General features: G+C 45.6%; 1 protein-coding gene across 1 annotated transcript in view; it reads right to left on the minus strand.

Moving 5' to 3' along the window:
• dnah9 (dynein, axonemal, heavy chain 9) overlaps positions 1 to 19216 on the minus strand; it is a 521732-nt gene that overhangs the window by 142884 nt on the left and 359632 nt on the right. The window contains exons 54-57 of the mRNA XM_080209043.1: positions 18943 to 19065; positions 16963 to 17167; positions 6792 to 6956; positions 188 to 328 (exon numbers count right to left, since the gene is read on the minus strand). Coding sequence (XP_080065169.1) covers positions 188 to 328; positions 6792 to 6956; positions 16963 to 17167; positions 18943 to 19065 — 634 coding nt within the window. The remainder of the gene's footprint in view (positions 1 to 187; positions 329 to 6791; positions 6957 to 16962; positions 17168 to 18942; positions 19066 to 19216) is intronic.

Consider the following 19216-nt stretch of genomic DNA (forward strand, 5'->3'; position numbering starts at 1 on the left):
GTTTTTCTTATCGAATCTGGTACAGTTATTTGACACCCGACCTTTTGTTTTCAACACAAATCATGTGAAAGGATTTAGAACAATGGGGAACACATTTAAAAACCAAGACTGTTTATTGAAGCTGTTCATCAGCTCAACTGACCAAGAGGGAGTGGAGGAAGCAGCTGGTGGGCTTGTACTGGCATACCTTCAGAGAGAATTGGTACATGGGATGGATTTTATTGAGGTCATTCATTATGAAGTAGAGTAGAGAAGCTCGGCCTGCAGCCAGTCGGTAGTGTTCACGCGCCTCGTTGATCTTAAGCTCCGTTACCTTGGCCTCTTTAACCTGTATTAAAAAGGAGACAGGCCAACAGTGAGAATGGGTGATTCAGAAAAGAAACAAAATCGATTTATTCACAGAATGTGACCACAGACAGGCAGGGCAGCGTTTTATTAGAATCAGCTCATTTGCAGTGGGTGAGTCCTACGTGTGGACCCGGAAGATGATCGTTGCGGCTGCAGACTTTGCCCTAGCTCTTCAACTCGACCATTGTATTAGCGCTCTGCCTTCGAGTTTCCCAATCAATCACAGAATGCTGCCTCTGATATGAATCATGTCTGTTCATGAGAGAACCTCTATTTAAAGGGTTCAATTCCGGCCTCAGGTGACTGGCAATGTGGAGTCTGCATGTTGTCCCCATTTGGGTCATGGGGATAGGGCCTGGGTGGGATTGTGGTCGGTGCAGATGCGATGGGCCAAATGGCCTCCTTCTGCACTGTAAGGGTCCTATGATCCTAAAGGGATCCCAGCGGGGTTCAGTTTGGCTGCATTCTGCACTGGATCAGGATTGTTTTGCATGCAAAGCAATGGAAGTGAGGCACGTGAAGGTCACACTCAGTGCAAAGTGCCCAACTCCATTCCTTCTCATTGTAATTCTTTAACTTTTTCCTGAAGATGCTGCCAAATGGCGTAGGGGGTATCACCTACTACCACTGCAAATATTTACCGTCCCCACCCCCTGCCCCACCACACGAATGGCTTCCTCTACCGTGGTGCCTTATCAGTTTGTTCATCCACACTGCAGCCCCTGCTCTGATCCATACAAGCTGCAAGAACCTCAAATCTTTTGTAAAAGCGGAGGCTCGTCCACTTCCATCTCGGCCTCAGTCACAGTCACATTCCCCTGTTTCTGTTGCCTGCGTAAATCAGCTGACCTTATCCTGAAGCGTGTGACTGCTTTTTGGAACAAAGCATGCAGGTAACCTTCTCCCTCCCTGATACATCACAGTTCCACAGCTTGGCCCACAGCTCATTGAATCTGAGCTAAAGTTCTTCAAGCCACAGGCACTTGCTGCAGATGTTGGCGCTGTGGATTTTACCAGCATCCATGAGCCTTCTATATACTGCAGCTGCAATACATCACCTGCTCCGCCCTCCGTATTATGTTTGAGTTAACCAATTAATTCCTTAATCAACTTTGCCCCCAGAACCAAATGGGCAATTGCCTTCAAAAGAATGGTTTGATCTGAGCAGAGGATGAGCAAAGGGTGTGAGTGAGAGGGAAGGATTTTCACTTGCAGGAGTGATATGTGTTGAGGATGGAGTAAGCAGCAGCAGGTTTCATATTGGAGTGCCTTAGGTTTCACCTACTCAGTTTACCGGAAACATGAGGTGGACTCAGGCTTCCCTGACCACCAGGTAAGCAGAGACATTTGGTTCCCCCATCCTTCCAATCCTCCGAGATTGCCAAGGGGCTAGCTCCCTTCCTCTACCCTGCGGCTCTACTCCTTTTTCCTGTGGTATTTTGTGCATGGTATAACAAATCGCTACCATTCTGGAAACTTTGCTGGTATCGAATGGTACCCTAGATCTGTCCGTGCCACACAATCCCATCTTTGGCAACGTATTGGTTTGCTCGATAACTGTGCTGGTCCTCCTCTGGCTCTTGTCCTTTCTTTCTCCATATCAGTAAAGGGTTCCTTGCAAATGTCATCAACCAAGTCCTCATAGCGACCCTCGCAGAATGAAATAATTCATGGCAGCTTCCAGGATATTTTGCATGGACTTGCATAAAGACTTTTGTTGGTCACATTACTGCAGGGCATTGATGGAGCAGAATCCCTTCCTTTTGATAAATTCTCCAAAATGATCTGAGGGTGCCTCGATTCCCAGACATGTGTGGTCAATGACTCCCTGTACCCGAGGGAATTCAGTCACTGCAGAAAAAGCGAGATCCCGCTGTGTCTGATTGACTTCATCAACATCAAAGTGGGCATAAGTGGTGACCTTGGCAAATATGGCATCAGCAAGAGATGGTTGTGGACAGCAGGTTATGCAATCCTGCTTATATCACCAACAGATTCCGGAAAAGCAGAAATTCAGAACTGTGGTGACCTTGATGGCTGCAATATGTATAGGTGACATAATGGTTAGCACTGTTGCCTCACAGTGCCAGGGACCCAGATTCGAATCCCAGCTTGGGTCACTGTCTGTGTGGAGTTTGCAAGTTGTCCTGTGTCTGCGTGGGTTTCCTCTGGGTACTCCAGTTTGCTCCCACAGTCTAAAAGACACTGAAACATATAAAATAGGTACAGAGTAGGCCGTTCGGCCCTTCGAGCCTGCCCCACCATTCAATATGATCATGGTTGATCACGCACCATCAGTTTCCCCACTCCTGCTTTCTCTCCATACCCTGTGACCCTTTTAGCCACAAGGGCCACGTCCAACTCCCTCTTGAACACATTTAACAAAGCAGCCCTGATAGCTTTCTGTGGTAGAGAATTCCACAGGTTCACAACTGGCTGAGTGAAGAAGTTCTTCCTCATCTCAATCCTGAATGATTTACCCCTTATTCTTAGACTGTGATCCCTAGTTCTGGATTTCCCAACATCGGGAACATTCTTCCCGCATTTGGCCTGTTCAGTCCCATTAGGATTTTATACTTTCTATGAAATCCCCTCTCATTCTTCTAAATTCCAGTGAGAACAAGCCCAGTCAATCTAGTGTCTCTTCATATATCAGTCCTGCCATTCAAGAAATCAGTCTGTTGAACCTTCGCTGGACTCCCTCAATAGTAAGAATTCCCTTCCTCAGTCTAGGAGACCAAAACTGCACACAATACTCAAGGTGTGGCCTCACCAAGGTTCTGTATAACTGCAGCAAGGCATCCTTACTCCTCTACTCAATTCCTCTTGCTATGAAGGATAGCATACCATCAGCTTTCCTCACCGCCTGCTGTACTTGCATGCCAACTGTTAGCGACTGTTCCACCATGACACCCAGGTCACGTTGCACTTCCACTTTTCCTAAACTTCCACCATTCAGATAATCATTTTCCTTCCTGTTTTTGCAACCAAAGTGGATAACTTCACATTTATATACATTTTATTGCATTTCCCAAGTGTTTGCCCACTCAGCCGACCTGTCCCAGTCACCCTGCAGTCTCTTAGCATCCTCCTCACAGCACACACTGCCACCCAGCTTAGTGTCATCTGCAAATTTGGAGATATTGCATCCAATTCCTTCGTTGATATCATTATGTATATTGTAAATAGCTGAGGTCCCAGCACTGATACCTGCAGGACCCTACTAGTCACTGCCTGCCAGTCTGAAAAGGATCCATTTATTCCCACTCTCTGCTTCCTGTCTGCCAACCAGTTCTCTATCCACATCAATACATTAACCCCAATTCCAAGTGCTTCAATTTTGCTCACTACTCTCTTGTGTGGGACCCTATCAAAAGCCTTTTAAAAGTCCAGATACACAACATTCACTGGTTCACCCTTGCCAACTCTACTGGTCACATCCTCAAAAAACTCCAGAAGATTTGTCAAGCACAAGTTCCCTTTAGAGAATCCATGCTGAGTTGGACTGATCCTGTCACCACTTTCCAAATGCTCAGTTATTGCATCCTTAATAATTGACTCCAACATCTTTCCACCTCCGATGTCAGGCTAACTGGCCTATAATTCCTGGTTTTCTCTCTCCCTTTTTTCTTAAAAAGTGGGGTCACATTATCAACCTCCCAATCCACTGGAACTCTTTCAGAGTCTATAAGACTGCTGGAAAATGATCACCAGTGTGTCCACTATTTCTATGGCACTCCAGTGTGAAACTTGCTGCCCCTTGCTCTATACTCAACACATATCATTCCTTTGCAATTGGAAATCCTTCCATCTCATTCACTATTTCAGAGCCACTTCCTTGAGTACTTTGGAATGCAGAACATCAGGCCCTGGGGACTTATCGTATTTTAATCCCAGCAAATGAGCAGAACCCTGGACAATGCCAGATAACTGTCAGAGTTCACATGAGCATTTTTCTTTTGCTCTGCAATTTGTCTGTCAAAAAACTCTCCAATCGAGTTAACTCTGAGCAGTTTGTAAAGACACCTTTTAGTAACATTAAGGCTATCAGCAAGAAAAGGTTAGGGGGAGGGGGGGAGAGAAATCTTCCCTCATCATCTTGTCTTCACATTCCTGGCCCTACTTAATAAAAACATCCATTAGATCTTTGAAATAAGCCCAATTTTGCTCTGGGCATGCTTGCCAAAGTCAGAACATAAGAACATAAGAAATAGGAGCAGGAGTAGGCCACCTAGCCCTTCGAGCCTGCCCCACCATTCAATAAGATCATGGCTGATCCAAAGTGGATCAGTTCCACTTTCCCGCTTTCTCCCCATAACCCTTAATTCCCTTGTCTATCAGAAACCTATCTATCCGTGACTTAAATAAACTCAGACTCAGGTTATATCCATTTTGTCTGAATATCTCTCCAATGCAAAACACGCGACCACTTAGAATGTCAAAGCAGATAAAATGCAGCCAAATACCAAAGAAAAGAAATGAGCACACAAAGATCCTGGGAAGAATCTTCCCATCCCATCCACCATGGGAATCATAGTGGGCGGAACAGGACCATGCAAAGATCTGCTGACCTCGGGTGGGAATTTCTGGCCTCAGAGCGATCACAGCCGGAAAATCCCATCCTGTGTCTCAATGGAATATAAATGCTCGACACAATTTCTATTTGATACAGCTCCACTAAAGTAGTGCAGAGGAATCACACGCGAGCGGAGTACGATTAGGACAATTCTCACTGCATAATTCTGGGACCCATGAGAATGAGGTCGAATGTCCAATCACTCCTAAAGAGTAGCTGACACATATAAATGACCTAGAAACAAACGGCATGGTCAAATGAGTCAACAGAGAAAGCCTGCTTCACGATTCCACTGCAATTTATTATCTTAATAAAACTCATGGTAAACTGATCGATCCTTAACTTTATTGTAAATTTTGGGGGAAGTAAATCTGCGTGTCAGGGCTGTTAGATGTTCCTTATCATCAATACAGCTTCCGCTGCTCTTTTGAAGGAGTATTTCTTAAATTTGTCCTGCTCATAAAATAGCACCTGCTCTCCCCCCCCCCACAGGGGAAAGCCCACAATGACTCGGGCTCAGGTGGCTGAGATGGGAGGGGAAGGGTGTTGTGGTCCCTCCATCTGCAGCCCCCATTTAATACTGGTCAGCCACCCCTTGAGGTCTGGCAACCCCGCAGGGCCTCCATCCCTCTCTCCGCTGACATCCCAATTCCACATTATCCATCCTCAAGCCACCCCGAGACTACCTAAACGTAACCTCTTCCTGCAATTCTGGGATTTAGGCTTTAGGGGTTGCTTGCAGTGCCAGTCCTGGCCACTGCAGCCTCTGGTGCTGTGGGGACTAGAGGGCTGCATGCCAATCAGGTTGAGTAGCAGCTCACTGAGGCGGGAGCTATGCCTGAGTGAGGAATGGAAGTCCCACCTTCAGCTAATTAATACTTGTTGGAGTGTAAAATCTCTGCGGAGGCAGGCAGTGTTGGGGCAGGGGAGGAGAGTGTGTGGTCTCTTCGAACAACAGGAAGGGAAACCTCACCATCCGAAAAACCCTGGCCTTGCTCTTTATTGATGGATTTATCTAACTGGAGACAGCGCAAGGGGAATGGATTAAAACGGGGCTTCCAATGGTCACCTTCACAACTCTAGAAGTGACTACAGAGTTTCACGACTGAATACTTAACGCACTTATATGATGGTCAGGATTCTCCGGCCGTTCGTGCCGGCGGTCCCAAAGGCAGTGCACCCCTGCCGAAGGGTTTCCTGCCCGTGTGGGGTGGTGTCAACGGGAGTTCCCATTGAGAGCGGCGGGACTGGAGAAATCTGCCACTCGGCTTAGCAGGCCGGAGAATCTCGCTCAACATCCCCGTATCTGTGCGATCTTACCCTGACTTTGAAACAACTGAAGTAAAACGGAGTGAGAATTTTTTCACTTGCAATTTCTACCCTTTGATCGCAATCAGAAAATAACATTTTTTTTTTAAAATGGGAGTTTTAAAATATTTTCGATGAGTTAATCCTAACACAAAAAAAAGCAAAAATTGCATTTTATGCAACAAATTTAGAAAACTATTAATTTTTTCATATGTTATGATGCGAACTGGCTGTTTTATTAAATAGGATAGAGGACAGTTGGAATTTAGATGTTAAATAGGCCAGATGTGTTTTGAAGAGAAAATTACGCTTATATTCAAATATTGCTAATCCACATAGTAATCGGAATTCACAAACATGTCGCTTTCTGGACTGAGCTCTGAGGAATTTGGATCGTTGGCTTTGACAGAAGCTAAGGTAAATCACAGTGTTCAACAAGTTTCTCAAACAGATTGAGAATTAATATGTCCCCTTTCTTCTCATAAATCACTTCCGAATGTGTCTGCGGGCTTGTTCTCTGCCTGAATGACATTCACATCGGTGCCTGAAATGGGCTCACCTTCTCCTCAATCTCCGCCGCGGTCCTCTTGGTAGTTTCCAGGTTCTCTACCAAGGCCGTGTCCCCGAGGAAGTTCCCAGAGGCAGAGGAAAGGCGGGAAAGCAGGTTGTCCTCCAAGGTTTTCAAGGTGATTTTGAAGCCGTTTTGCTGCTTTGTGAGGTTGGACTGCAAAAGACAATACCACAGAGACCTCCGTCATATTTTAAGCACATTGCCTGCACCGCTGGAGCAGAAGTTGCACGGAGATGAGCTTTCTATGAAAGCCCCGGTCGATTAAAACTACAAACGGCTGAAAAATGAGGTTACCGTCTGCACGATGCAGTGCGGGATTGGTGATTTCATTCTAACATCACTCCTGTGACCTAATTAAAAGATCAGAGCAATTACAAAAGTACAGAAATTTTATTACTGTGCTAATGAGAATGAGGTCAATAATATATTATTCATATCTTCACTGGAGTGGAACAGCACTTTGGGGAGGGAAGGAATACATGATTTACATCTGTTCTAATATCGAATGAATCGCAATTAAATGACAAGCCACAACGTAAATCTGAAGTATTGCCTTCTTGGGTAAGGAGATAAGACAGTGGAGTTCTACATAGGATCTATGGTACACACACATACACACAGGCAACCCGGTCCAGCAGGTTTGTTCCCACTCTAATTACCTCTCAATACCCTGTGTCTTTTCAAAGAAGAAAAAAATACAGCACAGGAACAGGCCCTTCTGCCCTCCATGCCCAGTTCCTCCTAAGCATCAGGCCTCCCCTTAAGTTGGCCAATGGTACCCACGTCACCAGCAACAGTGAGTTCCACCTATTCACCACTCTGTTCATTTTTAAATTCTTTATTCAACCAACCTGTGATTCTCTTTGATCTGTGTAGCATCCTTCCGGTTCATTCAGAAGTGGAAAAGTGTCCATACACTTTGCCCACCATAATCTGAAAGATCTCTATCAGACCCACTCTTACCGTTCTCAATTTCTAGAGGAAAGTGACCCTGGGGTGAAATCCACTCCTCATCACTGGTGGGTTTGAAAAATCTAGTGGGTGCTGGGCTGCCACCTACTGCCCGACTCTGCCCCCTCCACAGTTACACGTGGGATGGGAGGATCGCCAGGTAGTCCACTGATTGAGGCCTTAAGTGACCAGTTAGTAACCAATTAAGAGCTTCATCCAACTGTTGTGATGTGTGTATGCCAATTCAGCAGAGACATGTACCTTTAAGTAGCTGCGTAGGGATATCACCAAGACATTCCCATGGGTAACATTAGAGGATAAAAAAGGCACACCCTCTGTGTTAAATGTTCACTGTTGCCTGTGATCCCTACCACAGACACTCATTACTGTCTGTGACTCTGTATCTGTGAGACTTCATGTATACCTAATGGGTCAGGCATAGAGTCAAGTAATCAGCTAATAGGATGCACACTGGATCAGGGCCTGTGCAGAACTGTTTATGGTTGTTGCAAGGAATAAACTTCAGGGAATTGTGTTCAGTCAGAATCCTCATCATTCTCAGCATCATGCTTAGCAGCCACAGCATTGAGGCAAATCCTTTGAGGTCTAAAATCAAGAGCCTCAGCATATATGAGACCACGGCCCCCGCTGCCACTGGTAGCTTTCCCACGCTGGCAAGCCAGGCAGCTTTAGGCTTGCTGATGTCAGGTAAAGAGTGGGGTGACTTCCTTTGTGAGCCCCCTGGGCACACTGGAGAACCCCTTCAAGTCATAGCACCTGCCCTCCCCCCACACTGTATCTTCTCCCCCTCCTCTCAAACCTGGCTTCTACCCTGCTCACTCTGATCTTTCAGTACGAGCTGACCAAAGCAATGGATGAGATTTTCTACCCTCTGCCGCCCCCTCCTTCTTCCCGCACCCCACACCACCACACCCCCCCCGCCAACCCACACACACACACCCCCACCAGCAGAGGCAACCTGCCATTGGCTGACAGCACCGTTAATGGGATTTCCCATTGCTTGCATCCTCCACTGCTGGTGATCCCGCTGGCAGGAACAGTCGGAAAATCCTGCCTAATCAACTTTTTTTTTTGACTCCAGGCTCCTCTGATGGAGATACAACAGAGGACCCTGGAAAAACTCAGCAGGTCAGCCAGCGTCTACTAGGAGAGAAACAGAGTTAACGTTTCAAATCCTTCGACTCTTAGCCAGGACAGAAGGGAAGGAGAATGTGGCAGAGCTGCAGAAAATGCAACAAAAAGTAGCAATGACCAGCTGTGGTCTCAGCATTGCTGACCGCTGCTCCCAGTGCTGCTGCTGGGAATCGAGAGTCGCTGGTCAATCAGATTAACCAATTCTCCGAGGTGGGACTATGTTCGGAGATGGCGGGGGTGGCGGGGGGGGGGAAGGCCCAGCTTCACCCACCTAACACTAATTCCAGTGTTAAATGATAGCAGGACTGGGAGCAGTTGCAGGCTTCCCTGGCCTTTATGTCGAGGGTGCATCGACCACTCAGTCTCATTAATTCCAGTTGTCATGATCTTCCCTGATGGTTCCATCATCTGAGTCCTGCAACATCCTTATGAATTTCTTCTGCATTTTCTCCTTGGCTTCAATTTCCTCTTCGCGTTTTGGAGAGCAGAAATGCTCTGCTAGCTTCTGGATGATGTTGGCTCTGGCATTGACCTTTTGGGTGACCCTTTTCAGGTGCTCACGGTACAGGACCCTGCAGTCCAGGGTGATTCCCACCCTGGGAAAGTCCATCAGGCAAGATTCTTGTGCTGCCTTCGCTTTCATGTGAAACCCTGGGTGGAATTTTCCCACCCTGCACCCCACAGGAACTGTAGCGGTTTGGGGAGGGACGGACGATGCAAAGGTCCATTAATGGGACTTTCCGGTCTTAGGGCAAGCGCGACCAGAAAACCCTATCCCTTGTGCCTTCAGTTGTATTAAATTAAGGACAAGGATTGCTACCCGGCACTGGGGAAGTCTGGAAGCTTCTAACAGAAAACAATGACACCCACCACACAGTGTCACATGCTGATGATAGGTTGATATGCTTAATAGCTTGCTTGCACATGTGTTAATTCAACTGTGACCCTTCTCGTAATATATGAAGAACTCTTTTGCCAATGAAATGTGGAAGATGTGTCACAAGCAAAGTGTGACAACCAGTCATGAATTGGCAAAGGCAATGTAGTTGATGTTCATATTCTCCAAGAGACACACATTGATGAAGCTAGCACCTATAAGCTTTGTATGTGTGGCTTCAAGTTTATTGCAGCAGTGCACCATGCCAAGAATGGAATTGTAGCTGACTTACACCACAGCCTAACCAACTTTTCCATTCTGACATTAATAAAGTCTTCATAGCCACTGTGAAAGTTGGAGTGCAACAAATGGGGAGGTGGTGGCATTATGGTGTCATCGCTGGACTAGTAATCCAGAGAACCAGGATAATATGCTCTGGGGACCTGGGTTTGAATCCCACCATGGCAGATTCAATAAAATCTGGAACTAAAAGTCTAATGATGACCATGAAACCATCTGGTTCACTCACGTCCTTTAGGGAAGGAAATCTGCTACCTTACTTGGTCCGTCTATAGACCCAAGGCAACGTGGTTGACTCTTAAATGCTCTCAGGGATGGGTAATAAATGATGGCCCAGCCAATGACACCCATGTCCCATGAACAAAAATAAAATCACCATCATGTCCAAATGACCTAAGGTTAGACGGCACCTTTCAATATTATCCATTACGATTCATCGTGAAGTCTATGGTGATGAATACAACAGCCAACACAGGGATACAATCACAGAATGAAGCAGATGAACAACCAGTGGCCTGACCCTCTGCTGGAGATCACCAACTCCTTCACGATGCTAATTAACCAGCTATATTCCACTCCATGTTGTTGGAGGGAGAACTGCACTCTGGATCTCAGTTCCATTTCCAGGGATGGTGATGGATGTCCCCTTCATGCACTGCGCAAAGTCCTTCCTCACATCCCACACAATCTTGACTCACATTGGAACAGTGATACATCCAAACCTAATCCCACTGGAAGCCAATGGGAATGGACCCACAGCAGAGCAGAATTTGCAGATTCTGAATTTGTGTACCGTGCACCAAGGTCTAGGTCATTAATATACATCAGGAGAAGCAAGCATCCCAGCACTGACCCTTGAAGAGCTCCAGTACAAACCTTCCTCCAGCCCAAAATAAAAATCCATCAGCCACTACTTGTTGTTTCCTGTCACTCAATCAATTTCATATTCATGTGATTGGATGGCATGGTGGCAGAGTGGTTAGCACTGCAGCCTCACAACACTAAGGACCTGGGTTTGATTCCCAGCTTGGGTCACCGTCTGCATGGAGTTTGCACATTCTCCCAGTGTGTGCGTGGGTTTTCTCTGGGTGCTCTGGTTTCCTTCCACATTCTAAAGGTGCGCGGGTTAGGTTGATTGGCCATGCTAAATTGACCCTAGTGTCAGGGGGATTAGCAGGGTAAATATGTGGGGTTACGGGAAGAGGGCCTGAGTGGGATTGTGGTCAGTGCAGAATCGATGGGCCGAATGGCACTGTCAGGATTCTATGATGCTTCATTCGCTTTTATCCCATGAGCTAAAAGTTTGCCCACAATTCCATTACGCGGAACTTTATCAAATGTTTTCTGGAAGTTTGTGTATACTACATCAACAGCACCATCTTTACCAACTCTCTCCGTCAACTTCTCAAGAAACTCAAGCAACTTGGGCAAACATAATTTTCCCTTCAGAAATCCATGTTGGCTCTCCTTAATTAACCTGCATTTGCCCATAAGAGTGTTAATTTTGTCCTGAATGATTCTTTCTCCATGTGTTCCTATCACCAGGGTTAAACTGACTGCTCTGTGTCTTACTCCCTTGCAGCCTCTCAGTTATCTGATTCTTGATATCATGCATGTGTCACCCACCAACAACAACATGGTCTCATTAATATAACCATTAAGCCATTACTCCAAATTTTCACAAATCTGGAGCACCACTACGCACTGGTTTTATGAAACGTGAGCAGCTTTTTAAAAGGCCACTTGTTCCACGACATCAAACAGAGTGGATCCGGTGTCAGATCAGCATCTGCTGCTGACTCTTGATGCCATGTATGCCTACCTTGCAAATTACCAGTGCACATTCATACCACTTGCATTAGTGGTCTCACTAAGTTGGCATCAAACGCAGGCAGCAGTGGTACTGATGGCTGCAGGATTTTGTTACTAAAGTGGCATCTTCAGCAATGAAAATTCACAGTGCAGAAGGAAGTCCATTGACTGTGTTCTGACTCCACATCTAACCCGGGCCCACACACCCCACCCACTCAATCCCCGTAACCCCTAATCCACTTTAGCCACACAACCTACTGGCAACACAGAGTTTGATCCTGCGGCTGACAAATTGATTAGGTTATGGTCTGCTTTAATGTCAAGGTTTTAAGTGTGTCGTAAGTAACACTGCAAAAAATTGACTGTGAAAATTCCTGAGTCACCATATTCTGGCACCTGTTCGGGTAAACTGAGGGAGAATTTAGCATGGCCAATACACCAGCATATCTTTTGGACAGTGGTTAGAAACCAGAGCACCCGGAAAAACCGACGCAGACACAGGGAGAACATGCAAACACCACACAGATAGTGAGCCAAGCTGGGAATCGAACCCGGGTCCCTGACGCTGTGAGGCAGCAGTGCTAACCCACTGTGCCATTTCACAATGGACTATGACGACAGCAGAGTCGCTTAAAGTGGCTAGGTGCCCTTTGAACTTTATCATCTGTTTCTACTACAAGTAGTAGGAAGGAAATACAAAAGAGAAATACATTCTTAATTTTCTGCTACCTATAAGCTCTCAAATGTCAGATGTGTGTATCTTTGCCTGAAGGTGATTCAGTCTCTGACTGAGGTTCTGTGGAATCTTTTTTCAATAACTTTCACAATCCCCAGAAGCAGAGAACATAGAATAATGATTATAATGTTCGCAAGTGTCGTTGTCAAGGTGTGGAAATTAATTGCTGAACGCTGCATGGGTCGACTTCTCTGAAGGGAAAGAGCTAATATTACAACTCTAAGATACTGCAATTATTGATACAGCAGCTGGGATACAGGTAGGGATCTGAAGCAATTGAATTCCCTCAATGATTTGGGGTCTTGGACGGAGTCATGCAGAGAAACAAGATGGATGACAGACTGGATGTTACAATTGACTTCAGAGCCTCTGGGTGAGTGATGGGCAATGTATTCCCCATTCCTGACCTCTATACAATGACACTAAGCACAGCCACTAGTGGGTCTCTTTATCACTAAGATTGAGACCATTCATTTAGCTGCTTCTGCAATTTTGCTCCTTTCCCTTGGCCCACATTTCTCCAAAGGTTCCTCCTGTCCTAGCCCCAAGAACTTGCAACTTCCTCCAATTTCTCTCCCACGTCCTTTCATTCCCTTTCCAAGCGCATCTTGCCTACGAGACACAGGTGAGCTTCTGAACACACATCAGTGCCATCACAGACTGCTTACTTCCACATCTGTAACATTCTGCCTAAAATCCCACCTGCCGAAACACTACTGGCTTCCTTTGCTGGTTACACCTCACCTTGGCCTTTTCAGCATTCTTCCAGACAACCTCCAATCTTCCACTCAACCTGAGCTCATCCAAAACTCCATTGCATATATCCGACTCACTCAAATCTCATTCAGCGTCACGCTTGTAGTTGTTGATGTCTATTCATTTCTGGCCTGCCCTAGATTTTAAAATCCTCATCCTTTATTTCAAATCCCTCAAATCTTCCTGCCCTACAACTCTACAACCATCTGAGATTTCTGTGCCTCCTGGGGAGGTGGTGGTATTGTCACTGGACAATCGATCTAGAGACCCAAGGTTATGCACTGAGGACCCAGCTTTGAATCCCACCACGGCAGTGGTGACATTTGAATTCAATAAAAATCTGGAATTATAAATTTAATAATGATAGTGAAATAATTTTTGATTTTCATTTTAAAAAATCTGGTTCACTAATGTTCTTTAAGGAAGGAAATCTGCCGTTCTTATTTGGTCTGGCCTACATATGACTCCAAACCCACAGCAATGTCGTTGACTCTGAAATGGCCCAACAAGCCATTCAGTTCAAGAGTAATTAGGATGGGCAATAAATGCTACCACTTGCCAGTGATGCTCACATCCCAAAAAGTAGTGACTTAGCACAGTGGTTAACACTAATGCCTCACATTCGATTTCCAGCTCGGGTTTCTATGTAGAGTCTGCATGTTCACCTCGTGTCAGCCTGGGTTTCCAGCGGGTGCTCCAGTTTCCTCCCACAGTCCAAAAGACATGCTGATTAGGTGCACTGGCCATGCTAAATTCTCCCTCTGTATATCTGAACAGACACTGGTGCAGGGGGAACGAGGGGATTTTCACAGTAACTTCATTGCAGTGTTAATGTCAGGCTACTTGTGACACTCATAAATAAACTATAATCTAAACTATAAAAAAAACTTCTAGTCTTCTGTTCATTCCTGGATTTCACCAACTGGCGACTGTGCCTTCAGCTGCCTCCATTGTAAACACTGGAATATCGTCTCTAAAGATCCCTGCCTCTGTACTTCTCTCTTCTTCAAGACTTCCTTAAAACTTAACTTGTTTTTACCAAGCTTCTGGTCATCTGTTTCATATCTTCTCATATGTCTCAGAATCAGATGATGTTTGATAAAGTTTCTGAGAAGTACTTGGGATGTTTTATACTGGTAAAGGTGTTGTACAAATCTAGTTCATAACTGCTGTTGTTATTGAAAGAGTTGGATTCAGCTACAATATCAAATCCAATTGAATTCCTTGCTATTAAGGCTCATACATGAACAGCAGTTAAGATATCACAGAATCCTACAGTGCAGTGCAGGCAATTGAGTCTGCACCAATGCATGAAAGGCCCTGATCTCCCATCTAATCTCACTTGTCAGCAGTTTGCCCATAGCCTTCAATGTTATGGTATGCCAAGTACTCATCCAGGTACTTTTTAAAGGATGTGAGGCATCCCGCCTCCACCACCATCCCAGGCAGTGCATTCCAGATCCTCACTACCCTCTGAGTGAAAATGTTTCTCCTCAAATCCCCCTCTAAACCTCCCACCTGCTCACTTTTTACTTTTAAGCTAGTGGATGGTTGCTGCTATTCTGTGGGACTGTGTCTCAACAAGAGTTGGATGACTTTTGAGGAGTTCAGTACATTGAGAAAACAAACAGATGGGAAGGGAGAGGAAGCAACATTCATCATGGTTGCTCCATGATTTAGTTTATCTCATGAATTAAGTTCAATGTAAGTTACTCAAGAAAAAGAGACCCTTGATCCATTTGACTTTAATTTAGGAGCTGCTACAGCAGAGAGCAGTGCCAAGCTTTGCTTTGAACTTTGGCCCATACCAATCCCTTATGGACCTACCAAATAGTTGAATGGATCTATCATGTACTAAGCTGATCTTTCTCTAGCTGTGACTGTGACACTGCACTCTCCTTTCCTTCTCCCCAATGTACTCCATGAATGTTATGTTTTGTCTATGTAGCACGCAAGAAACAATACTTTTCACTGTATCCCAATACATGCAACAATAATAAATCAAATAAGGATCTCATGCCTGAATGGACATTTCCCTGTTTAGATGGGAGACCAGGTCGTTAAGAGTACAAATGGAATTACGCTGAGTGTAATTTCCAACGTGCACACAGCTTTGTATATTAACTATGTCTAATGTATGTATGCAAAATTGAATCATTAACATATAGATTTTTCCATTAAAACCGCGAACTGTGCATTTGCAAAACCTGAAAATTATTTGGACTGCTGGAAGAATATATCGACAAATTATGCTAATGGGTCAAACTTGACTATTTATGTTAATAGCCTAGCAATATCACAATTAAGAAGCAGACAATTTTTTTTAAAACTTAATTTAGGAATAGCAGGAGCTACGTTCGTGAAACTTTAGTGGCCTCATTGGAACGCTCATAAGGGAAGCATTTTGCCAATTAGACAACATTTGCATTTCAAAATTACTTGTCTCCTGCAATTCACAACATATCTTAAAGCGGTGCGAGGTAGGGGAGACTACCTTGATGATCCAGTGTTCATTAGAGGAAAGAAAGCGCATTTCAATATGACGAAACTCAAATATTTACATTTCTGATATCGTTACATCAAGCAGGGAGATTCCCATAGATTATAAAGCTTGCATTTCTCGCTCTCCTCCTACTAGCACTGGATTTCTTTCAGGAGTTTTTGTTGTTCTTCTCAAGAAATTGCTTACAGGGTTGGTGGGGGTGGGGAGGTATATGGAATCGGAGAGTGGGGGGCATGAATAAGGCGCATCGTGTCAGTGCTGTCCCAGTTTTTGAGAGTGTGCAGCAGTTTTGACAGACCAGCCAATCTGCTCCTGCCTGTCATTTTGTGGCACGGTAGCACAGTGGTTAGTGTTGCTGCCTCACAGCGCCAGGGACCTGGGTTCGATTCCCAGCGTGGGTCACCGTCTGTGTAGAGTTTGCACATTCTCCCCCTCTCTGTGTGGGTTTCCACTGGGTGCTCCTGTTTCCCCTCACACTTCAAAGATGTGTGGGTTAAGTAGATCGGCCATGCTAAACTGCCCCTTTGTGTCAGGGGGACTAGCTAGGGTAAATACATGGGGTTATGGGGATAGGGTTTGGGTGGGATTGTGGTCGGTGCAGACTCGATGAACCGAATGGGCTCCTTCTGCACTGGAGGATTCTATGGATTGTATAATTTTCATTTGACACGTTAATCATAACAAGTCAGAGAAATATTTGATCCCAGGTGTCAGCATTCTGATCCGATTCAAAATGGCGGAACAGCAGCCGATTCATTATTTTACACAGGAAAGAATTGGTCAACTTTGACGTTTCTCGTTATGAAATGCCGGCAATACAATCGTTATCTCAGGCTGCTGGATTGGACGTGTACTTGAAATGGAAAGTGTTACACAGTTGTGGGGAAAAGAACAGGGAAGTGAACCATTGGATAGCTCCTTCAAACAGATAATACAGCCATGGCGGGCAAAAAAAACTTCATCTGTACTGTAAGTCAAATAAATCAACGAGCAGATACACCCTTTGGGCAATGAAAACGTGTTGTGCCATACAGTGTTTCGATAAATAATGAAGTTAGATTTGGTTTACCTTCAATTCCTCCAAGTCTGGCCTCTCCATACTGACTACAGCAGCCAGGAGTTGGTCCTCTAAGCCGTCTCTGGTAACAGTGAAGTTAATGAGAGTACACTGGGCTTGCATCTCAGGCTGGTAGTGAGGATTTGCTAGTTTAGTGTGGAGGATGAGACGGAAGCTGGAGTTGTATTCACATTCCTTGTCACCAATTTTAATGCACCTGGTGAGAAAAGGCCCCTCGTTAGCCTCAATCACAAAGAACATTGATACAATTCAAACTCCTATCACTCTGATCATTGCCAGTGAGATAAGAAGCTGGTACTTCAGTCCAGGATTGGGGACCTGACACACGGGACAGTCTGAGTCCTGACTCCAAGCTGTGCCAGTGCCAGTGATGCAATGTGATTTTAAATGCAAACAACCCCTAATTGATCCTGGGGTGAGTTCGATGCCAGGGGCATACTGGGTGGTTATGGGGTAAGGACCTCTTGATATGGTGCATTGGCTCCATGGGGCTGGCTAGAAAGACCAAGGGTGCAATGTAGCAGCCCCATTAGCTATGGGCGCAAATCCTATAATGGCTGCTATTTTGGCATTGTGGTGAGTGGGTGGAGGGGAGCGGGGTGCCCCAGTGTTGGTGTTATAGTGGGTGGCTGGTTGGGGGAGTGCCCTGATGTTAACATTGTGGTGTGTGTGTGTGTGTGTGGAGGGAGAGGAGGGGAAGAGTTAGGAATGTTGCTCTGGTGTTGGTGTTATAGTGGATGGAGGGGGTGGTGCTCTGATGATGGCATTGTGGTGGGTAAGGGGAGTAAGAGTGGTGGGTGTCTCAATCTAAGTATTGTGGTGGGTTGGGGGGGAGGGGGAGTCACCCCAGTATTGGTGTTATGGTGGATGGGGGGTGGGGGGGGGTGCCCTGATGATGGCATTGTGGTAGATGTCTCGATCTAAGTGTTGTGGTGGGTTGGGGGTTGCCCTAGTATTGGTGCTATGGTGGGGGGGAGGGGGAGGGGGAGGGGAGGTTGTGCCCCGATGATGGCATTGTGGTGGGTAAGGGGGATGAGGGTAGTGGGTGTCTTGATCTAAGTGTTGTGGTGGGTTGGGTGGTGTCCCGATGTCATGGTGTGATGGTTGGGGGGTGGGGGGTGGGGGGTAGGGTCTGTTGAGGGGGTAGGTGCTTAAATGTAACCTTGAGATTGGGGCTCCCTTTAAAACTGGCTTTGCCAGCGTGTTCAGCCATCCACCCTCGGCTGGCTCTACGATACTCGCCAGAATTTTGAAATAGCGTAGAGTGCTGTTTAATTGGGTGAGCAAAGGTGTCTGTGAAGCGAGTGAGATTCACACAGCATCTCCTGCCTGATCCAGCACTCTGTGCAATTGTGGGAAGATCCCAGCCCAGCTTTTTCACTGATGAGCTTTTGCCTGTTGAGATCATTCGCAAAGTCAAGCTTCAGATGTTAAATCCTTTTTGATATGTATTAAAAGAAAACATGGTTCACAAAGAATCAGAGTTCAAGAAGTATTAACGCCATGACTGAGAGCTAAACTTGCACCAAAACATTCACGTCAACATCTTTTCTAGAAGGTAGGGGAGTCTAAAACTAAAGGGCATACGTTTAAGGTGAGAGGGGAGAGATACAAAAGGGTCCAGAGGGGCAGTGTTTTCACTCAGTGAGTGGCGAGTGTCTGAAAAGAACTGCCAGAGGCAGCACCAGAGGCGGGTACAATTTTGTCTTTTAAAATCATCTAGACAGTCTAGACAGTTACATGGGTACGATGGGTATAGAGGGATATGGACCAAATGCAGGCAATTGGCTCTAGCTTAGTGGTAAAAACTGAGCAGGATGGACAAGTTGGGCTGAAGGGCCTGTTTCCATGCTGTAAACCTCTACGACTCTATGTGCGCCTTTACCACAAAGGCTTCGGAATGAGACTTCAGATGTTCCTCAGAAATGGCAAAGAACAATGCATGTTAAGTCTGTCCCCTCATGTTCTTACCTGCCCTTTTTAATGGTTTCGCGACCCAATAAAGGTCCCAACACAGGATCCACAGATTCTTCTAGGTTTTCAATTAGTACAGCTTCACCAGCACCAAGAGCATGTTCCATGATATCCAAATACCTTAAAATCAAATCAGAAACGCACTAAAATGAATCCTACTCCTCTTCATTTACCATAATTCAATGATTCATTATCACTCTACCTCACACAGACTTATTGTGCCTTAGTTATTGTTTGAAATAGATAACTGTCTTTGCCTGGAGGGCTTTCA

The sequence above is a fragment of the Carcharhinus amblyrhynchos genome, chromosome 21 (assembly GCF_965287045.1).
Source record: "Carcharhinus amblyrhynchos chromosome 21, sCarAmb.v2.hapA, whole genome shotgun sequence".
NCBI lineage: Eukaryota > Metazoa > Chordata > Chondrichthyes > Carcharhiniformes > Carcharhinidae > Carcharhinus > Carcharhinus amblyrhynchos.